Source organism: Stegostoma tigrinum, chromosome 17, assembly GCF_030684315.1.
Source record: "Stegostoma tigrinum isolate sSteTig4 chromosome 17, sSteTig4.hap1, whole genome shotgun sequence".
NCBI lineage: Eukaryota > Metazoa > Chordata > Chondrichthyes > Orectolobiformes > Stegostomatidae > Stegostoma > Stegostoma tigrinum.
The window spans coordinates 36,503,902-36,524,859 of record NC_081370.1 but is presented as its reverse complement, the minus strand read 5'-3'; the positions used below and the strand labels follow the sequence as shown (position 1 = coordinate 36,524,859).

The window sequence follows — 20,958 nt, the reverse complement described above, 5'->3', positions numbered from 1 at the left end:
AGATTTTTCAATTTGCCATGGTGTTCCCATCTTTGAAGTCAGCCTGTTCTTTTTTTCCTGAACAAGCAGCAGATCCCCATCTTGTTATTCATCAGTATTGCCGTGCAGATGGGAAGAAGCTTTGTTATGTATACATTACTAAAATTGTATCCATACTCCAAAAGGCTGTTCTGTTTTATCCAACTCAACTCTACCAAAATATACTGCTCTGCAGTCCACCTTGCACATTGTTAGAGGCTTTTGTTGTACTACTATCAGTTGTCACCTTTCTCATCCATTAGCTGCTTCAACAATATGTATGTTGCCCAACCTTACTGATAAAATAAATTGGCTAACATTTGTTTCTGTTGAAACTCCCTCCTAAAATATTAAGGACTAAAGCTTCAATTTTTTTTTTTTGTTGTCAACCTTTTTTTCCTCCTTTCCCAACCAAAATGAGAATCGACCAGCCTTGTTTAACCTACTGCTGTGTCCTTAACCATATTTGTATTCTTGCTGAAGCCCTCTGCCCAACTGCTGATCCTTCCTCAGTCAGCTCGCAGGAATATTTTGTCATGCACTTCATTTTTGCTCCTTGTGAGCAAAGCTTCTGGTCACATAGTACTGATCACTAAGATAGGTCTCAGTTGTCATTAGTCATGATGCATTAGGATGTACTATAGTTGCTTCATATCATAGGAGTTTGGCCTGTTATGGTTTTAAGGTTGCTTTTGTTCTAATGTTTGTTTTGGTCAATTGTGAAATAATACTGTTCCTTTTTACACTTACAGCTTTTGGAAAAGAAGAAGAGAATCCAACTTAAGGATATGGGGGAGGATTTGGAGTGCCTCTGTCAGATAATGAGGACAGTAGGACCCAGACTAGACCATGAAAAGGCCAAGGTAAAGTTCATTTCAGGGATGGATATTTTAAGAATGCTTAGTTGTTTGTTTAGTTCAATTACTGTTCCTATCCGGGCGCACTGGTTGTGCAGTCAAAGAACCAAGATTACAGCACAGGAACAGGCCCTTGGGCCCTCCAAGCCTGTGCTCATCCAGATCTTCTATCTAAATCTGCCTATTTTCAAAGGATCTGTATTCCTCTGCTCCCTGCCCATTCGTGTATCTATATAGATACATCTTGAATGATGTTATCGTGCCTGCCTCTACCACATCCACTGGCAATGCGTTCCAATCACCCGCCACCCTCTGTATAGAACTTCCCACACATCTCCCTTAAACCTTCCCCTCTCTCTCACCTTGAAATCCGGGTTGGGGTGGGGGGGTGGTGTCGATGGTGGAGGGGAGAAGCTTCACGCTATTCACCCTGTCTATACCTCAACCAGGATCCTCCCTCAACCTCCATCTTCCTAATGTAAATAATCCTAATCTACTCAATTTCTCTTCATAGCTAGAGTCCTCCATACCAGGCAACATCCTGGTCAACCTCCTCTGCGCCCTCTCCAAAGCATCCACATCCTTTTGGTAACGTGGCAACCAGAACTGTACGCAGTATTCCAAATTTGGTCGAACCAAAGTTCTATACAAGCGTTAACATGTCTTTGGTTGCAGGTGGGATTGAGCAATTCTGAAATTTTGGATTGGTCTTGAGCTGGGGATGAAGAATAAACACCTGAAGCAAGTTTCTCTTTAGGAAGGGCTACTTAATGTGACACTCTGGTTCCCAGCTCATACTGTAGCTGCAAATTGACCCAAGTCTTTCAATTTTGGAGGAGGGGTGTGGGGTTTGGAGAGTGGGCTGGGGGGTGAAATTATTGATCATGACTATTAAATTCTAGTGTTTCTGCGAACTTTGCTGTGATTTGTATTTGCTAAAGTTGCAACTAAGGATTTAGTTGTGGTTCACTGAAGAACTTGTGCTCATGAATGTCCATGACCTTCATTTAATGTCCTTGTTTGGTTTCTGTTGAAAGATGTGTTGAGTAAATAGCTTCAATTTAGTGCATTGAGGTGTTCAGTGTCAACATTAGTATTTCAATTACATCTGCTTCATTGACTTTGTGATCAATTGTTTAATTTTCTGCCACTCCTAGTCTCTAATGGATCAGTACTTTGCCCGGATGCGTTCCTTGATGCAAAATAAGGAATTGCCAGCTAGGATTCGTTTCCTGCTGCAGGTAATTTATTTATTGCCTTTTCTAAAGTACTTTTAAAGCTAACTTGAACATAGCTAACTTTATTTACACCTCTTGGATAGGATACTGTGGAGTTGCGTGAGCACCGCTGGGTTCCTCGCAAGGCTTTTATTGATAATGGACCAAAGACGATAAACCAGATTCGTCAAGATGCAGTAAAGGTGGGTATTTAGATCGTTCTAAACTTGGAATTGTTGCATGTTGGATGCAGTGTCTGACTCTGACTTGTGCTTCTGTTGCCTGTAGGATTTGGGAGTTTTCATTCCACCAGCTATGGCTCAAGGAATGAGGAATGACTTCTTTCTGGAGGGTCCTTTTATACCACCAGGAAGGAAATTTGACAGAGACCCACTTGGAGGGCTTGCTGATATGTTTGGACAAATGCCAGGTGAATATTGTTTGTTTTTTTTATTTCAGCATCACTAACATTAATTATTACCACAGTTGCATCTGGTAGTTTTGATTTTCTAAAATTCTAAATTTACCTTTCTGTCAAAAGGTAGTGGAATTGGTACTGGTCCAGGCGTAATTCAAGACAGATTCTCTCCTACCATGGGGCGCCATCGTTCCAACCAACTTTTTAATGGGCATGGTGGGCATGTACCTCCTCAGTCACAGTTTGGGGAAATGGGAAGCAAGTCTTTCCTTAAATCTAATCAGGTGAGAAATAAATGCACATGTTCTCTTGAAAAGATGGCTAACAGCTTGTTCATCCTCTTATGAATTGCACTGGCTACCATTCCTACATTTTAATTTTGGAACTGCCTACTTCAGTAATGCAGAATGGAGAACTGTTGAATATGAGGCATGCAAATGATTAAATGCTGATGCGATACAGAAATGAATGTAATTAAGTTTTGAAGGCACTTTTCAACTGCTACTTCTTTCCACTCCCTCTGGAATCTGAGGAACAAATTTGTTCAGTTATGGTTCATGTGGATTTGAAGACTTGGTTAAAGACAAGGCATGCGTTTGTGTTGAGGCGCACCGAAATGGTGACTTAACCTGTGTCGGACAGAATTGTGCATCATTTGTTTTGGACAGCACAAATGTGGAGAGTACAGCTTTGTTTCTCTTGGTGTACAAATTGTTTTAATTGTATGAAGTGTTTAAGGTAACATGTTAGGCTGAATATCTTGAGCAACTGTTCAGCACCTGCAAGACCACCTTGAATCTGGAGATTAATTGATCCGGTGCATTTTGCTGTTCCACTTTTGAGTTTAAAGGGCACATGCCAAGGATTTGCAAAATGAAAGAAAATATCTTGGGGAAAACTTAGTGTCTAGAAAGCAAAAGTAGGATTAATGTTTCTGAAGAAGCTGGTATGTGATTGGCACCTTAAAACTATTGGACTAATTTTTGGAAGAGGAATAATGTAGTTTTGAAATTGAGACTTTTTAAACCGAGATGCACATCTGCAAACAACCTTGAGCAGTAAAGCACTGACTTCACTGGTTGGAGGGCAGCTGTAGCCTTGTAGAGTGCATGTTTGAGGCTGTCCTTGCGTTTGTGCTGCTTTTGTAGATTCAGTTTGAGTTCCTCCAGTTTGGGAAAACCTGTATCTGGAAGCCAACTTCTGGACTTCAGTTGCTGATAAACAAAAAAAAGCACTTGAAAGGAGTGGACCAGGATCCAGGACCTGCTCAGCTTCTGGTTGAGCATGTTTGTCCTGTTTAAAGCTGAGCCTGGCAGCAGGTAGTGTTGGCACAAGGAAGTGACAGTGTTCTATTACAGGGACAGAACCAGCATTACCATGGACAAAACCAGGGACACTCATCCCAGCAACCAACACAATCCAAGGGCATGCCTCCTCGGTTCATAAAGAAAGGACAGATCAATGCAGATGAGGTAATCTGAATCTGGACATATTCAATGGTTCGGTGCCCAATGATTAAGGAATGACGCGTTATTGCGAGGACTAATCTGGCAAGCTATTCTTTCCACTTGCCATGCCTTGACTGCTACCTCCTTTTCCACTTCTCTAGTCCCCTCTTGCTTCTCTCCCTGCTTTTTTTTTCTATTATTTCTCTCCTTCCTTCCTTCCTTCCCCACTCCTGTTCCTTAAAAGTAAAACCTTTATGGATAGCTGGCCAGTGTCCTGTGAACGTGATTTGAAAGATGAGGGCAGCCACAGGGTTTGAACCAGACGAAATAACCAGCTGTTCTTCAGATATTTGGATCTGTATTTAAACCATATTAAACCAGAGTGCTTCTTATTTGCATGCAGTACTAACTTGTGTCTTGTAAGTGATTATTGACACTTAATGTTTGTCTCTTTCATTGTAGATCAGTTTGAGGCCTGCACAGTCATTTTTACTGAATAAAAATCTAGTGCACAAGCTGCAACCACAAACACCAACTATGATTCCACCAAGTGCACAGCCTCCTCGAACTCAAACTCCACCCCTGGGGCAGGTACAGTTTGTTCTATTAATTTTTTACTTGACTTTCCTGTTACTTGAATGCATCAGTATATTCCTCAAGTTTTGAGGGGACCGGACTAGGTAAGTAGTCTTTGTTTCACAATTTTAGAAGGATGTGGAACTAGGGGTCATAATCTCAGGATAAGAAATTTTATTCAGTGGGTTGTGATCTTGGGAATTCTTAAAGCTTTCATGGCCTCTAGGATTAAGTAATCTTGAGACAGACTTTGGATTGTGTGGATTGATCATAAGGTATGGAAATTTGATGGAAAAGTGGGATGGAGGCTGGAAGTCAGTCATGATCTTGTTTAAATGAAAACAAGTGCTTTGGTCTGTACAGTATGCTCCATTTCTATTAAATTTAATATCAAGATTTTGTACAGGGCTGATTCAAAAATGGTAAAGTGAATTTAGAATTTCTTTTTAGCTTCTGATTTTAACATGCAGCTTTGAGTCACCATAATGTCTTTTTACTACTCAGTCTTTACAAAACCTAATTGTGTATTACCTGTTAGCCCCCTCAACTAGGTCTCAAAACCAATCCACCTTTGATTCAGGAGAAGCCTGTGAAGAACAAGAAAGCACCTTCCAAAGAAGAATTGATGAAACTGACGGTGAGTGCTTATAAATGGCATTTTCCTTTTTGACTAGGAACAGGTGAGATTATCCTGCAGCCTTTAAATTAAACTCAATCTTTTTAGAGCCTGAGTGCTACCTTCTGTGTCCCCTCTCCTAAACCCTTACAATCTAGTCTTTGTCCTGGACTGCTCTCAGCAGAGCCAACCCATTTTCATCTCCACTTTGTCCCCAGAAAAAGCTTTTCTCCTTTGGCTTACTATCATCCATCCCTCGTACCTAACTTTTTCTCCTTGCTTTTGCAATGTCTCCACCTATCCTCTCACTCCACCCCCTGACATCAATATGACCACCACCGTTTTTCCTAGCTACTATTTCTCCTGAAAAAGTGTCACTCGATTCGTATTAACGGTTTTTGTCTGCAAAGGTGCTGTCAGACCGAGCCTCAAGCGGTTTTTTAATTTACCTTCTTCTTACACAGACACATTCGAAGGTGACAGACCAGCTAAATGTTGTCACTGGTGATGCTACACCTAAGTTCTCTTTTTTTTTGGTCTTTACCTCTGTCTTCCCCTGCCTGCCTCCCAAACAGTTGACCATTCACTTGATCTCGTACTGCAGCTAAAGTCTTTCACATTAAACGTTTCTCCCCCCTGTAGGAAACTATCTTAACCGAGTACCTGACGAATCTTGCTGTTAAAGATGCTGTCAATGGAGTGAAGGAGATGAAGGCACCAAAGCCTTTTCTGCCAGAAATGTTGAGCAAGATGATTGTGTACACTCTGGATCGCTCTGACGAGGATAAAGAACAAGCCAGTACTCTGATAAATGCACTCAGACAGGAGGGGCTTGTAACAGGTGAAAACTTCATGCAAGTAAGTAACCTTTTTAAAGTCTAAAGGGTTGATGTCTCTTAGCGTTGTTGTGCACAGTATGGAAGTGGACCCTTTGGTCCTGCTTGTCTATGCTGATAAGATATTCTAAATTAATCTAGTTATGGCTTTCCAGCATTTGGCCCATATCTGTTAAAACCCTTCCTGTTCATATACCTATTCTGATGCATTTTAAATGTTGTAATTTATGCCTGCCTGCACGACTTTCTCTTGCAGCTCATTTTCATACATGTACCACCAGCTTTGTGAAAATGTTGCCCCTTGGCTCCTTTTTAGATCTTTCCCATCTCTCATTAATGCCTTTTTAGTTTTGGACTCTGCTACCCTGGGGAAAAGACCATAACCATTCAAACTATCTATACCCCTCATGATTTAGAAAACCTTTATAAAATGACCCCTTTGCCTCTGCTGTAGGGAATGCAGCCACTGTGTATTCAGCACCTCCCTACAGCTCGAACTTTCCAACCTGGCAACAGCCTTGTAAATCTTGTCTGAGCCATTTTTCAAGTTTCACAATACCCACCCTGTAGCAGGGAGACCCAGAATTTAATGCAGCATGGCAAAAATGGCCCAACCAATGCAGCATGGCCTCCCACCTGCTATACTCAGTGAACTGACTAATAATGGCGAGCATACCAAATGCTGCCTTCACTGTCCTGTCTACCTGTGACTCTGCTTTCAAGGAGCACTTGCACTCCACCTTTGTTTGGCAGTACTCCGTAGGGCCCTACCATTAAGGATATGAGTCCTGCCCTGATTTGTCTTTCAAAACTTAGCACCTTATGTATATCTAAACTCTGTCTGTTACTCCTTGGCCCACTGACTTATCTGAGGTCCTGTTGTATCTGAAGTAACCTTTTTTGGCTGTTGCACTTTACCACCAATTTTGTCATATACAAACTTACAAACCATACCGATGTTCACATCCACATTATTCCTCCTAAGTGACAAGTGAATGGCCCCAATATCCATACTTGTGGCACACCAGTAGTCACACTGCTTTTCTGAATGAAAACCTACCCTCTAACTTCTATCTCCTACATTCAAGCCAGTTCTGTATCCAACAATCTACCATGCAGAACCTTGTCAAATGCCTTACTGAAGCCTATATAGATCGCATCCACAGTGCTGCTGCCTTCAAAATAAAAACCAAAAGAACTGTGGATGCTGTAAATCAGGAACAGAAACTGAGTGCTGGAAGAGCTCAGCAGGTCTGGCAGCATCTGAAGAAATCAGTTAATCTTTTGGGTCCTGTGACCCTTCCTCAAACTTCCTAGTGCAGCTTCACCATCTCTAATGTGGACATTTTTCAAGATTTTGCTATTTATTACCCTACATTCTGTAGCTGCCATAATGTACCTGCTGATGCAAAATACTGAGTACCTGACCCATCTCCCATGGATCCATGCATAGGCAACCTTTTAAGGGGTCCTATTCTCTCCAGAGTAACTCACTTGCCCTTAATATATATTTGTAGAATCCCTTTGGATCCTCCTTAACCCTATTTGCCAAAGCTATCTTGTGTCCCTTTTTTTTTGCTGCCTTGATTTCTCTCAAGTTGGCAATCCTCCTCATTGATAGACGTCAGATCTCCAGCTAAGTTTTTAATTTGGTCCAGGCAGAGCTGAGTTGGGAGTGCAGGAGAAAGTAATTGTGAAAAGAAAGCAAACCAAATTATGTATTTGGTGTTTAAACACAAACTGCATTATTTTCTCTGCATCTATATTATATTAATGTCGCCTTTCAAATTCTGCAGGATTGGCTATTCCTATGTCAGGTAAAGGGCATAAATAGCTTACTAAATTACACATAGTAATACATGCAAGATATTTTACAAACTGGCTGAACTATTTTGTATTCTTGATTCATGAAAACTGTAAATTCCCATAACTCTCTGGCTTGCAGGCTTTCCTGAATGTATTGGAGCAGTGCCCCAAGCTGGAGGGGGATATCCCTCTGGTGAAATCGTACTTGGCCCAGTTTGCAGCACGTGCCGTCATCTCTGAACTTGTGACCCTCTTGGAGCTTGCCCAGCCCTTTGAGAATGGAACCCACTTCCCCCTTTTCCTGCTTTGTCTACAGCAGCTTGCCAAATTAAAGGATCGAGAGTGGCTGACTGACCTTTTTCAACAGAGCAAGGTCAACATGCAAAAGATGCTGCCAGGTGTGTCCTTCAAGTGTCCTCGAAAATAATTCAACTTATTTGCCTTCAGTCTGGGGTGATCTATCGACAACTGAGTCAGTTCATCTTGTTGCGTGCAAAGTAATGGGCTTTGAATTGTACTGTGATTTTCTTTGGCCCAAAGTCAAGTCGCTCCCCATGGCGCCCCCCCCCCCCCCCCCCCCCCCCGCCACTTGAAAGCTGGAATGAAGGTTTAATAGAATTATTGCAGAATATTAGATGTTGTTAAACGCACCTCTGGCATTACTTTGCATAACTTTGCTCTTTATGGCTTTACGTACATGACTTTTTTGGAAGGAAGTACCCATGACTTTGAATAATGTGGCTATGCTTATTTTAAAAGCGGTGGTAGCCAGTCTTTAACTTAACAAATTGTACTTGTACTGTTGTCTAGTATGATTGATTTTGTTTGTTTTCCCTCAGAGATTGACCAAAATAAGGATCGCATGTTGGAGATTCTGGAGGGGAAAGGACTCAGTTTCTTATTCCCTCTACTAAAATTGGAGAAAGAGTTAGCAGAACAGATCAAGAATGACCCATCCCCTCAAGCCATTTATAAGTGGATCAAGGATAACATTTCTCCCAAATTGCATACAGATAAAGGATTTGTCAATATTCTTCTAACCAGGTATGTGCATTGCAGTAAGTTGGTCTATTCTGAAGTTAGCAGCTTCCACCTTTTTTTAAGCTTCTCCATTCCAAGTGGGAGTGTGGTACAGTAGTGTGGCCAATTGTTTTTGCTTGGGCAGTGTCTTTAGCACCAGAATTCCATGCCCCCTCATCCATGATATCTCTTCTGATCAGGGTACCCCACTATAAAGCAGACAAATGTTATGACTCCTCTCTCCAATTTAGGTTTGGCACCCTGTATCTGTTATCTTCATTTTTGAATGAAATCAAATTTCCAAAAAAATTGGTGCTTCTCTGAATGTAATCTCTTAAATGCACTTTAACAAATCATTTTGTTACAATATCTGAAACTAAAGGATATATTTGTGGCTAAATGTTCTTTTGGGCAGCCACTGAAATCAGGCTTGTAGGATATTGAGCAGAGGACTGATGTGACTGGAATAATGACATGTGAAAATCTCCATTTTCAGTTACTATTGAGTTGCCTACTAATGTGCTTCACTAATTGTTGTTAACCTGCTCTTTTAGCTTCCTGCAGCACATTTCAAAGATGGCCCCTGCTGAAACTGGTGACCCAACAAGCGTTTCTTCCAAAGAAATGTTGGAACTGGAGAAGCAACTACTCTTGTCCTTTAAGCCAGTAATGCAGAAGTTCCTGCATGACCACACTGAGCTGCAGGTTAGCGCCTTGTATGCATTGCAGGTGCACTGCTATAATCACAACTTCCCTAAAGGTAAGATTCTATGTAATAAAAGATTGAACTTAATCTTTTGAAAAACTGTTTTAAATTGTTGCTTTAACGTATTCCAGCCAGTTTTTTTTTTGAACAAAACAAATTTATGGCTGCCTGAACATCTGTTTTAAGTAGCCATTGTTTGCTCCCAGATGTTGACTGGAGAGTTGATTCTTACTTCCAGGTATGTTACTGCGCTTTTTTGTGAACTTTTATGACATGGAAATAATAGAAGAGGAAGCCTTCTTAGCATGGAAAGAGGATATCAGCCAGGAATTCCCAGGAAAAGGCAAAGCTTTATTCCAGGTAACTGAGAAGAATTCTAACTTTTAAACCTTGAGTTGAGAGGTAAGGTAACGCTGAAATGTATGTCCCTCTTGTGTGTAAGCTTTGCTAACTGATTTGGAGCTGATGCTAAAATGTTGCAGTAGTATTTGTTTTGTACTCCCTCTTGTACGATTTCAGTCTGGAGCTGTATTTGTTTTCATTAAACTTGATTTGATCTTACAGGTGAATCAGTGGCTAACCTGGCTGGAAACTGCAGAAGAGGAGGAATCTGAAGAAGAGGAAGGTGACTGAAAACCGGCCAAAGCCTTAAAATAGTGCAAATATACTGTTGCTGTGATGTAACTGCGTTCATCCAACCACTGCAGAGATTCATTCCACTGTTTGCAGTATTTAGCGCAGGAGCATGTCCATGGCTCACTTCTTCTGCATAACCTTAGTTTGTCTTAAGCGTAGTGTACCATTGAATCTTAAGATTACAGTACCTTTTTAGGCAACTTCATGACCTATGAATAGCATGCAATAACTGAACCCTAAATTTACTCAGTGCAAGCAGTAGTTATAATGAAGACAATGCTGTTGGCTGCTGTTCTACATTTGGTTGATTTTTACAAACTGAATAGCAACACCAAGACACTGTAGAAATGCACTTTGCTCAGCAAAATACTTGAGTCGTTGCAATATTTGATTTTCTTCCCTTGGATTGTTAAAAAACCTAAATAAATTGGAAACTGTAATCAGTGGGTTGCAGCTGTAACATTAATTTGCCTAAATTTCTACCTCCACTATTGGGCTTTGTTTTAAGGTGTGTGCCAGGGTTAGCTATGCTTAAATCCCACAGCCTGAACATAGGCATAAGTCTTTAATCTCTAGTTTACCTGCATAAAACTTCACTTGTGACATGGTAAAATGACATTAAAGTGCTTGTATAAGATGGGGGAGGGAGAGAACTTCAAAGCTGAGATTAATGGAACTAACCTTTTTTCCTTTGGACCCCTTTACGTGATGGTAACAAAATGAAGCCTACTTAATTTATCGATTTGTGTTCACTACTTGTTCACTTGCCCTGATTTTGTACAAGTAACTTGTATCTATAATAAACATTGTGATACTTGATGTCGTCTTTTCCTGTTGATTTTTGTTTGAAGTTGGTAATGTTAATAGAATGCCAGCTTTTAGTAACAAAGAACCTGCTTGCCCTCGGTGGTAAGAAGTTGAGTGAGTGTCTCTATGCTGAGCCTCATACTGCTGTGGATATTGCATGACATGTACAGTCATTTTCATAAATGGTCATAAATATAAATGGTGCTGAAGTTTTCTTTGATACAGCCTTAAAATGTGAGGAACTAAGTGCTTACTGGGGAGTAGAGGTGCGTTCATTAGCCTCTTATGGCAGCGGACATGACTCGTAACATGCTGAATAAACTGCATTTCATTGGGTTAATGTGCAAAGCTTTGTTATTACTGATTTTTTATTATTCTTTCTGATATGCTAGACTGATACATGGAAGAATTGCCTATTACTGAATATGCAGTGTATACATTTGCCAACTTGCTTTGCTGCCCAGGCTATAAGTCAGGGTAATTTCTAGATGCATTCTATTTCCATTTGGTCAATAATACTTCTGGTTTCAAACTTTTTGGTTTTTCATTCCAAAATTTAAATGTTTTTAAATTTGAAGAACTCACTTGCCACTAAACATCCCACTCAATTGATAAGAATGGATCTCTGCTTCCGTCTTTTGAACCAGAGGTGGAAAGCCCAGCCTGATGTCTGAGTCAATGGACAAATAGAAGGTCTAAGCTTCATCACTACTTAAGTCTTTAAAGACAACAGTGGGAGGAGGCAGAATTGAACAAATATATTTTATAATATCTACTGCAAACAATGGAACTAACCACCTTTGACAGTTAAGATACAAATCTAATATTCAATCACTTCTCATTTTAAAGACTAACGTTCTAGGATTGAGATTTTGGTAAGCACCTGAATCTTTGGGTGAATGTAAGGATTTTGGCCAAAAAAACAGCAGACTGTATGATCGTTCTGACTACACTGCTGCCGTTCTGTAATCTGGAGACGAGAATGAGGTTAAAGTTGAAATAAGCAGCTGGATCTGGAAGAGGTGGAGTTTTATCTTTATTTTGGTGCAGTCTTGCATTTTTGTGCTTTGTCCATTTAGTTATCCAGGCATCTTAATTCAAATTTTACAAGGGCTTGATCAATATTTTTAAATTACATACCTGATTTTTATAACTGATTCCTTTTTTTGAGCATTGTCAGACAAATGTGCTCATTTGTATAAGCAATTAATGTATTTTCTTTGTCACCAGACTATGGTCATTCCTGCTTGTTTTTGTGACAAGATCCATGTTGTACTTGTAATCTTCCTGAAAACAAGGTAAACTATTATAATGATGGCTAAAGGCAAACCCATTGATTTTGTTTAGGAGACATTAATCATGAGACAAGAGGGATCTTGTCTCCTCGATTTAACCATGTTTGAGTTTTAAAATCTTTTTGTTCCTATCCTCTCTCTCTCTGGAATCAGTCAGCTCCTTGACCCTAGCTTATTCTGCTGTAAACTTTATTGATTTTGGTCAGTTGGACTAAAACTGCCCTTCATTTGTATAACTGACTTCAATGTATCAAAACAACTTTGTTTAACCTAAATGTGCAAAGCATTAGAATTGATTTTAAAAGTGCACTTTATTACAGTTTATAGCTGAGCACTTGCATCCTACCCTATGTAGTACTAACCCTCTGGGTATTTGGATTTAAAGTTTTAAGGAGCCAAATTATTTGTTTTAAATTGTTAATCTGGAGAACTATTATACATCAGTATAATTGGCTGTACAAGAGCATGAAAGGCTCTAGATCTGTGGCGGGTAGATGGATTAAATTTGAGTTGAATTGAATTTGAGCATGATTTCTCAATTGACATAACCATGAGGCTGGGCTACTTAAGTTCTTTTTTGAATATCTTCTCTGTAATTACAGGTTGGTTCCTTGTGACAAGCCATATTTCAGTTTTAACTTTTTGTAGCAGAAATGCTTTCTGACCCAGTGTTTAAGGTTTTATCAATGCAAATAAAACTGGATGTGCAGTGAATCACCTTCTTGGACTTTTTTTTTCTTAAGTCTATAGCTTGAGCACCTTTTTAGCCTGAACTTCCAACTTGGTGTCTCAAGTAACAATTTGACATCAAATTGGAGTGAGTTGAAGAAAAATACTTTTGGTGAAGCCCATGGTTGGAGAGTTTTTTTCCCAGTTTGGAGCAATTAATTTGTCTAAATATAGTCATTTTAAACTTTTTGAGTCACACTTTTCATTCGTATTAGTGAGTTTGTGAACACGGCAGCGTATTAATAAAACTAACTGGCAGAAACCAGATGGAATAACAAACTTGATGGGACAATCAAGTCTACACTAAAACCATATTTCTGCTGTTTGGAATATATTTTTAAAGTTCGTTTTTTGTTCTACCTATTTGAAACTGGTTATGGAATTATTGCCTTTTCACATGTTCTGGATTCCAACTTGCAGGGAAGATGAGCAATTCTTTCTAGATATTTTTGACTTTTTAAAAATCTTGTGGTTATTTGGCCATGTTTTTGACATCCTCCATTAGGAAGGAAGCTCGCGCTCCCGCCCTCCCTCCCTCCCTCATAGTGCACCTATGCGCTCATTGTCAGGGTTTTACATTTCCTTGAAGTTTCAGAATTACCATGGTATTCCAGTGGCAAAGACCAGTGATATTTTTTTCCAATATGAAGGTTTAACACAACTTGCTTTTGTATCATGTTTCTAAAAACCTCCCTTGCAGATTTTTAAACTTAAAGAATTGAGGATGCTGTAAACCAGAACGAAAGACAGAATTGCTGGAAAAGCTGTCGGACCTACCATCAGTTCTGGGGAAAGGTCACCAGACCTGAAATGTTAGCTGGTTGCCTGCTGAATTTGTATGTGGAGAGCTTGCCAAAATGAGGGTTGAGACATTTTTGAATAAAAATGTTGACACAACCAGTACAGTCACCCTCTTACTTCTAATTAGTCAATGAACTGATAATAAAAAAATTAAGTGCCTTTTGTGGTGCCAAGGCAGAGTAGACCTGTTAGATAGCTGTAATGATAGGAATGACCTGCACTGCAGTGGTGGATGGGGAAAATAATTGTTTCGATGGACTTCTGCTCTCGTACAATCTCAATTTTCAGGGTTCTGATTGACCCGAGGCTGTACTGTAGTGGACAGTCTTAACTCCCTGAACCTATTTAAAATGTATTTGGCAGGATTTGAGTGGTGAGATTATGGAGTTTACAAAACAGTGTTAACATTGTTAAATATAAACCAGTGAGAAAAGAATAGGTAAGAGGAAGTTCATGGATTATGTGTGGGCAAGTTTGTTTTTTTAATGCCTCTTTGCGCTGTGTTTTGTTTTTTTTTTATTGCATTGACCAGCTAGTTTTAGAATCTTCCCATTCTTTGTTCCCACACTCCCTTGTTTGCTCCACACTGCCCTCCAACCCCACCACACCCGGCACCTTCCCCTGCAACCGCAGGAAATGCTACACTTGCCCCCACACCACCTCCCTCACCCCTATCCCAGGCCCCAAGATGACATTCCACATTAAGCAGAGGTTCACCTGCATATCTGCCAATGTGGTATACTGCATCCACTGTACCCGGTGTGGCTCCCTCTACATTGGGGAAACCAAGCGGAGGCTTGGGGACTGCTTTGCAGAACACCTCCGCTCAGTTCGCAACAAACAACCTCCCAGTCGCAAACCATTTCCATTCCCCCTCCCATTCTTTAGACGACATGTCCATCATAGGCCTCTTGCAGTGCCACAATGATGCCACCCGAAGGTTGCAGGAACAGCAACTCATATTCTGCCTGGGAACCCTGCAGCCTAATGGTATCAATGTGGACTTCACCAGCTTCAAAATCTCCTTCCCCCACCGCATCCCTCAACCAGTCCAGTTTGCCCCCTCCCCCCACTGCACCACACAACCAGCCCAGCTCTTCCCCTCCACCCACTGCATCCCAAAACCAGTCCAACCTGTCTCTGCCTCCCTAACCTGTTCTTCTCACCCATCCCTTCCTCCCATCTACCTACTAACCTCATCCCACCTCCTTGACCTGTCCATCTTCCCTGGAATGACCTATCCCCTCCTACCTCCCCACCTATACTCTCTCCACCTATCTTCTTTTCTTTCCATCTTCGGTCCGCCTCCCCCTCTCTCCCTATTTATTCCAGAACCCTCACCCCATCCCCCTCTCTGATGAAGGGTCTAGGCCTGAAACGTCAGCTTTTGTGCTCCTGAGATGCTGCTGGGCCTGCTGTGTTCATCCAGCCTCACATTTTATTATCTTGGATTCTCCAGCATCTGCAGTTTCCATTGTCTCTCATAGTAATGTTGAACTGGTTTGATTGCCTTACTCCAGAGTCTTTGCTCTTTGCAGATTTTTGTTTTGTTCACTTGCTGATTCGATTCAGATGAATTGTCAGTGTTTGCAATGATCACTTGTTGGATAGGAACAAAACTAAAGGAGATCTTGTACAGCAGTAGTGTCCTTGGAGCCCTAGTTCTAGACTTTTTTGGTCAAGAAAATCAACCTTTCAGCATCTAACCTATCAAACCCTCAGAATATTACATTTCAATGAGGACTGAGAAATAACAGCTGCAGTGAAAAATTAGATTTTTGATTTATGAATGTCCTGGACATGGTTGGTAGAAAATGAATATTTCTAGTTGTTGGAGAATCTAAAACTAGAGAACATAATGCAAGGTATTCATCGTTATAATCTCAACTGATGGTAAAACTGGACCAGTCATATCCCAGATTGAAATCTGGCTTGGTAGATTTTGTATTTACAATTCAATTGTCAGTCACTGAACATAGTCACAAGAGACTGCCAACGAACTTTCAAGAAAAGAACAAATCTACTACACAAAATAGCTAGTTTTCTATATGAAACAATTTGGAAAGATCATAGAATTTTTTTTTCTTGTTTATACTTTTTTCCCAACTTTACCCTTAGCAGACACAAGCCTAGAGAAATATCGTTCCTATCTTATATCGGGTCCAGTTTGATGTGTTTGGAGTTCCAGTTAGAATGACAGGCCCCCAGTAATTCCCTGGCATGTCTCTGTTTGGCTCATTATTATGGATGCATTGTCCCAGTAAAATTCATGTCCTTTGCCCATGTGTATTGAGACCAATGAGAACTGGTTGTGTTTCTTGGTTAGTTGGTGTTTTGTGTATCCTTTATTGTTTTCTTGCAGTTTGGCCTATGTAATGTTTGTCAGTACTGGCATGGTATTTTGTATATCACACTTAGTTTTATTGGTTGTGGGTATTGGGATCATTTACACTTGTCAGTAGCTGTCGCAGGGAGGTTGTTGGTTTTGTGGGCTACCCTGATACCTAGGGGTCTGAGTAGTCTTGTGGTCATCTCTGATGTACAGTAGGGTGACTAATTTGTCTGGCTATGTTGTGGTCTATCACAAAGGTAACAGTGGATTGAGCTTTTTGGGTATCCATTCCTTTTTAAAAATTCTGTGCTCCTGTTCTGCTTTTGCACAATTCCAGGTTGCTGCGGGGTGTTGTGGCTCATTCAGATGTCCTGATGCAGCTTAGTGTATGGGTGTTGGGGTGGTTACTGGAGTAATTAAGTATCTGGCCTGTATGTGTGGTCTTTCTGTGTACACTAGTCTGGAGTTCCCTGTTTTTAGTCTTCCTAGACACAATGGTAGAATGTAAACAGTTATTGTTCTCTTCTTTTGTGAATTTTATTCAGGTGAGAATGTTGTTTGTGTCATGGGTTTCTTCTAGTTGTTGTGTTAATAGTCATGAAGGTGTCATCTACATTGTGGACCCAAAGTTTGGGTTGTGTAGTAGGGAGCGCTGTCTGCTCTAACCCTTGCATTACAGCTTCAGCAATCAGTCCGGATATTGGGGATCCCATTGGTGTTCTGTTTGATTTGTTTGAATATACAGACATTGAAGGTGAAGTGGATTGAGGCATAGATCCAGCAGTTACAGGGTGCTGTCCTTTTAATGCTATTGGTGATATGGGGTGTCTGCCTTCCTGATATGTCTAGCAGTATGACAAATTGTCTCTGGCTAGTTTAATGTTTTATGAATGTAAATAGTGATTGTTGCATTGAAGGATTCCTGGCTGTACTGGAATTGACACTAAAGAGCAACTGACTTACGGAAGAAGTACAAAGTGTGGATTTGGATGAACACAGCAGGCAAAACAGCATCTTAAGAGCACAAAAGCTGATGTTTCGGGCCTAGACCCTTCATCAGACAAGTCTTTTTGCCATCTCTGCAGTTATAACGGCAATCTCCATACAGGAATGATCTTGATGTTCTCGATCCATGTTTGTGTTATCAGTGTTGTCATTGTGGGTGAGTTTGGATAGTTTTTCTCGTCGGGCTATTTTCTTTGTGCTGGACTTTCTTTGTATGCTGATGACTTGTTCCAGTGTGGTTGTCCATTCTTGGTAGGTTGCGTTGGAGTGCAAAGCTTTTTGGCATGTAACTTCCCACTTGTATTTGTGGAGTCGGTAGTGGGCATCATTGGTCAACGAGAATAGAAAGCATTGCCGAAGAGTGAGGTTGTATGACCCTCATGTTGAGCACAAACTAATTGGGGTGAAAGACCTGTTTATCTAATTAGTTACAAAATGGACTGTTCAATCAGAGACATTGAGAAATGAAGAATTCAAAATGCCTTCTGTATTTATTCTCAGGATGTAAACGTTAAATGGCATGGCCATTCCCAAATGGAGGAGATGGATCTTTTTCTTGACCCATTGGTAGTAGTTTAACACAACTGATGCGTTTGCTGAGCCATTTCACATGGTGTACAAGAATTAACATGTTACTGTGGAAATGGAGACCCCCTTTTGGAAGGGGTAAGTTGGGGGTGGGGCAGGCTTCTTCCACTTGCTTCTCAAAAGTCAGTTTTTACAACAACCTCCTTCAATCCCTCAGTACTGACTCTCCAACTGTGTGGAAACAGGCCCTTCAGCCCAACAAGTCCACACTGACCCCTGGAGCATCCCACCTAAGTCACACATGCTGGAACACTACAGGCAATTTAGCACAGCCAATCCACCTAGCCTGTGCATCTTTGGACTGTAGGAGGAAACCAGAGCACTCGGAGGAGACACCGGAAGAATGTACAATCTCCATACAGTTGCCTGAGTATGGAATCAAACCCAGGTTCCTGGTGCTGTGATGGAGCCCAATTCCACCCTTTGAGCAACTGTCTGTGGAGTTTGCACATTCTCCCCTCGTCTGCATGGGTTTCGTCTGGGTGCTCCAGCATCCTCCCCACAGTGCAAAGATGTGCAGGCTGGGTCAATTGGCCATGCTAAATTTGCCTGTAGTGTTTAGGGATGTGTAGATTTAGGGGGATGAGTCTGGGTAGGATGCTCTGAGGGTCAGTGTGGACTTGTTGGTCCAATGGGCTTGTTTCCCCACTGTAGGAATTCTGTGATAACTCCACACCAGCTACGTCCATTTAAAGCACCACAATTCAGACACTTGCAATTTGTTTAAATGACTAATTTCAATCCAATACTTTGTATAGATTCTGGTCACCCTGGTATATGATTTACATGTTATATGAAATGCAAGTAGAAATGAGTGTGTTTATTCTTGGGATAAGGATCCATTTTGAATGATTATTGCTCAATGAATTAGGAGAGAGGATTAATGAAAATCAGGGTAAACTTATTAGATTCCCTACAGTGTGGAAACAGGCCCTTTTGCCCCAACAAGTCCACACCGCCCCTTGAAGCATCTCACCCAGACCCAGACCCCCCCCCCCCCCCCCCCCCCCAAACCTGAACACTATGGACAATTTTAGCATGGCCAATCCACCTAGCCTGCACATCTTTGGACTGTGGGAGGAAACCAGAACACCTGGGAGGAAACCCACACAGACATGGGGAGAATGTGCAAACTCCACACCGACAGTCGCCTGAGGCGGGAATCGAAACCAGGTCCCTGGTGCTGTGAGACTGTGTATGCTAACCACTGAGCCACCATGCCTTATCCTTTATTCCAGAAAACATTTTGATAATTGACTGGATAGAAGATGGAATAGAAATTCACAGCCCTCTGAGGAATGTTTGCTTCATCTCAGTCCCAAACGATCAACTCCTACCCCAAAGGCTATGCCTAGCCACTGGAAACACCATGTCCAACCTGTTAAACATACCAGATTGAGGCAGTTTCAAAGAAATTGGGTCTCATTTGTTTTAAACACCAGAAACTACATTCTACTCTGGCCCTCATTACAAAGGATTGAGGTATGTGCTATTTTCTTTACCTACATGTTAACTTTCTGCTAATTGCTCTAAAGAGAATATTCATGGTCAAGGTCAGTCATATCTAATACAGGAGAAAAACATTGACTTGCTGGGGATTCCGATCATTGCCATATCCTGATTTGAGGACCAATCCAGGATGATGCTTTAACAGCAATACTGAGGAAGTGCACCATGGTTGGAATATCAGTATGGAGGGAGTGCTGTACTGTCAATTGGAGGATCATTGCTGAAGGAGTCCTGCAGTTGAGAGTCAGACCTAAGAAACTTTAGCATGTGAGAATCTGCTGAGAAAGTGCTTCATAATTGCCAATGCAGCCTTTTTCACTAAACCAAGATCCCACCTACCTGCTCAGGCAAGAGTGCAAAAACCCCTTCAACTCTGTAACAGATTTATTTTTAGTCATTTATGCAATTACTTCCCTGTTTGGGTGATCTTGCTGAATGCAAATGGAATATGGTGTTTTTAACATGACAAAAGCACTTTCATTGATGTTGAACATTCTTGGAAAATTCTAGAATTATTCAACATGCCAGTACAGAAAATGGCTATTTATCCTATTGAGCCTGTAACATATTTTTGCCATGTGATTTTCTTCTATTCTAATCCCACTCTCTGCCTCAGTCCCTTTTAATATGTCTAATCTCACTTTCTCCCATGGCCCCCTACATCCATTAATATTAACATAGCAAGCAATGATTTAATTCTCATTACCATTTTAAAATCACAAATGGAACCAATTCCTTGATGTATGCTTCATGAGAATGTGTTGGTATCATGGAGACTTTCATTGACTCAATCACACAAGATTCTCAGTTCAATTTATATAAAAATTCATGTGACTTGGATCCTTACTTATCCTGAAAAAAAACCTCATTGCAGATTCTTCACTTACCAGAAGGAGCAAAGACTTACCTTTTCATGTATGTGATTCTTTCCCCCCTGCCTCCCTCCCAGTTGGCAAAATCAAGGTAGTGCTTCCCCCAGGACAGAGAGCACTTGCTGGGCACACACCTTTCAGCTCCTGCACGATACTAGACTGAGTTCTTTGAGCTGCTCGGAGACTCTCCTACTGTCTGATCTTGCACCATTTGAGCACCTGTGTGAGGCAGGATGCTACTGTTCAAAGTAGCACTGCTAACAAAGAATATCTTCGTTAGAGCACTACAACTGTGTGTGTGTGTGTGTGTGTGTTGGGGGGGCCTCTCTCAGCCTGGCTAAAAGAGTTAGGCCACTACTTGGCGATTGTCTCTCAGAAATTCTCACAGGCACCAAGTTATTAATCATTGAACATCCTAAACACAGATGTGACCTCAAATGATTATTGCAATGCAGTTTCTAACAATTCTGAATTATGATTCATGTGTCACTTGAGGCAAGTAGGAATGAGTTTGAAATTCAAGCCGTTCATTAGGAATAGGATGCCTGGGCTAAGCTTCCATCCTGACAGATCATTCCCCTCATGAATTTGAAGTCGGAGGGGCTTCGAAGTGAGATTGGAGATGCAAAAAGGATAAAAACTTACATTTACTAGAGGTGGTGAGATCAGGGGCTTAAGCTGATCAAATTGTTCAAAAGAATGAAGGGTGGTGACTTGGGGGGGGGGGGGGGGGGGAAAGGAGGATTTGCTTATCAAGACGACAATCCAGAACACATGGAATTGGAGTTAAACAAGTTCAAAGGGTGTAAAGAAAGTGCTGAATATACTTAGGGGGTCTGGCAGCATTTTTGAACAGAGGGAACAGT

The 20,958-nt window shown here is 41.1% G+C and overlaps 1 protein-coding gene and 1 non-coding gene across 2 annotated transcripts in view; both read left to right on the top strand.

Moving 5' to 3' along the window:
• Nucleotides 1-10,973, top strand: part of LOC125459504 (eukaryotic translation initiation factor 4 gamma 2-like) — a 36,777-nt gene extending 25,804 nt beyond the window's left edge. Inside the window, exons 10-23 of the mRNA XM_059651844.1 lie at nucleotides 771-881; nucleotides 2,033-2,116; nucleotides 2,197-2,295; nucleotides 2,381-2,522; nucleotides 2,634-2,794; nucleotides 3,869-3,982; nucleotides 4,421-4,549; nucleotides 5,073-5,171; nucleotides 5,793-6,008; nucleotides 7,932-8,190; nucleotides 8,632-8,836; nucleotides 9,367-9,572; nucleotides 9,757-9,878; nucleotides 10,083-10,973. Of these exons, the coding sequence (XP_059507827.1) occupies nucleotides 771-881; nucleotides 2,033-2,116; nucleotides 2,197-2,295; nucleotides 2,381-2,522; nucleotides 2,634-2,794; nucleotides 3,869-3,982; nucleotides 4,421-4,549; nucleotides 5,073-5,171; nucleotides 5,793-6,008; nucleotides 7,932-8,190; nucleotides 8,632-8,836; nucleotides 9,367-9,572; nucleotides 9,757-9,878; nucleotides 10,083-10,151 (2,016 nt within the window). The 3' untranslated portion in view covers nucleotides 10,152-10,973. The remainder of the gene's footprint in view (nucleotides 1-770; nucleotides 882-2,032; nucleotides 2,117-2,196; nucleotides 2,296-2,380; nucleotides 2,523-2,633; nucleotides 2,795-3,868; nucleotides 3,983-4,420; nucleotides 4,550-5,072; nucleotides 5,172-5,792; nucleotides 6,009-7,931; nucleotides 8,191-8,631; nucleotides 8,837-9,366; nucleotides 9,573-9,756; nucleotides 9,879-10,082) is intronic.
• Nucleotides 4,015-4,262, top strand: LOC125459587 (small nucleolar RNA SNORD97). The gene has a single exon (XR_007249054.1). It is a non-coding gene; the product is annotated as a small nucleolar RNA SNORD97 (small nucleolar RNA).
• Nucleotides 10,974-20,958: the final 9,985 nt, after the last annotated feature.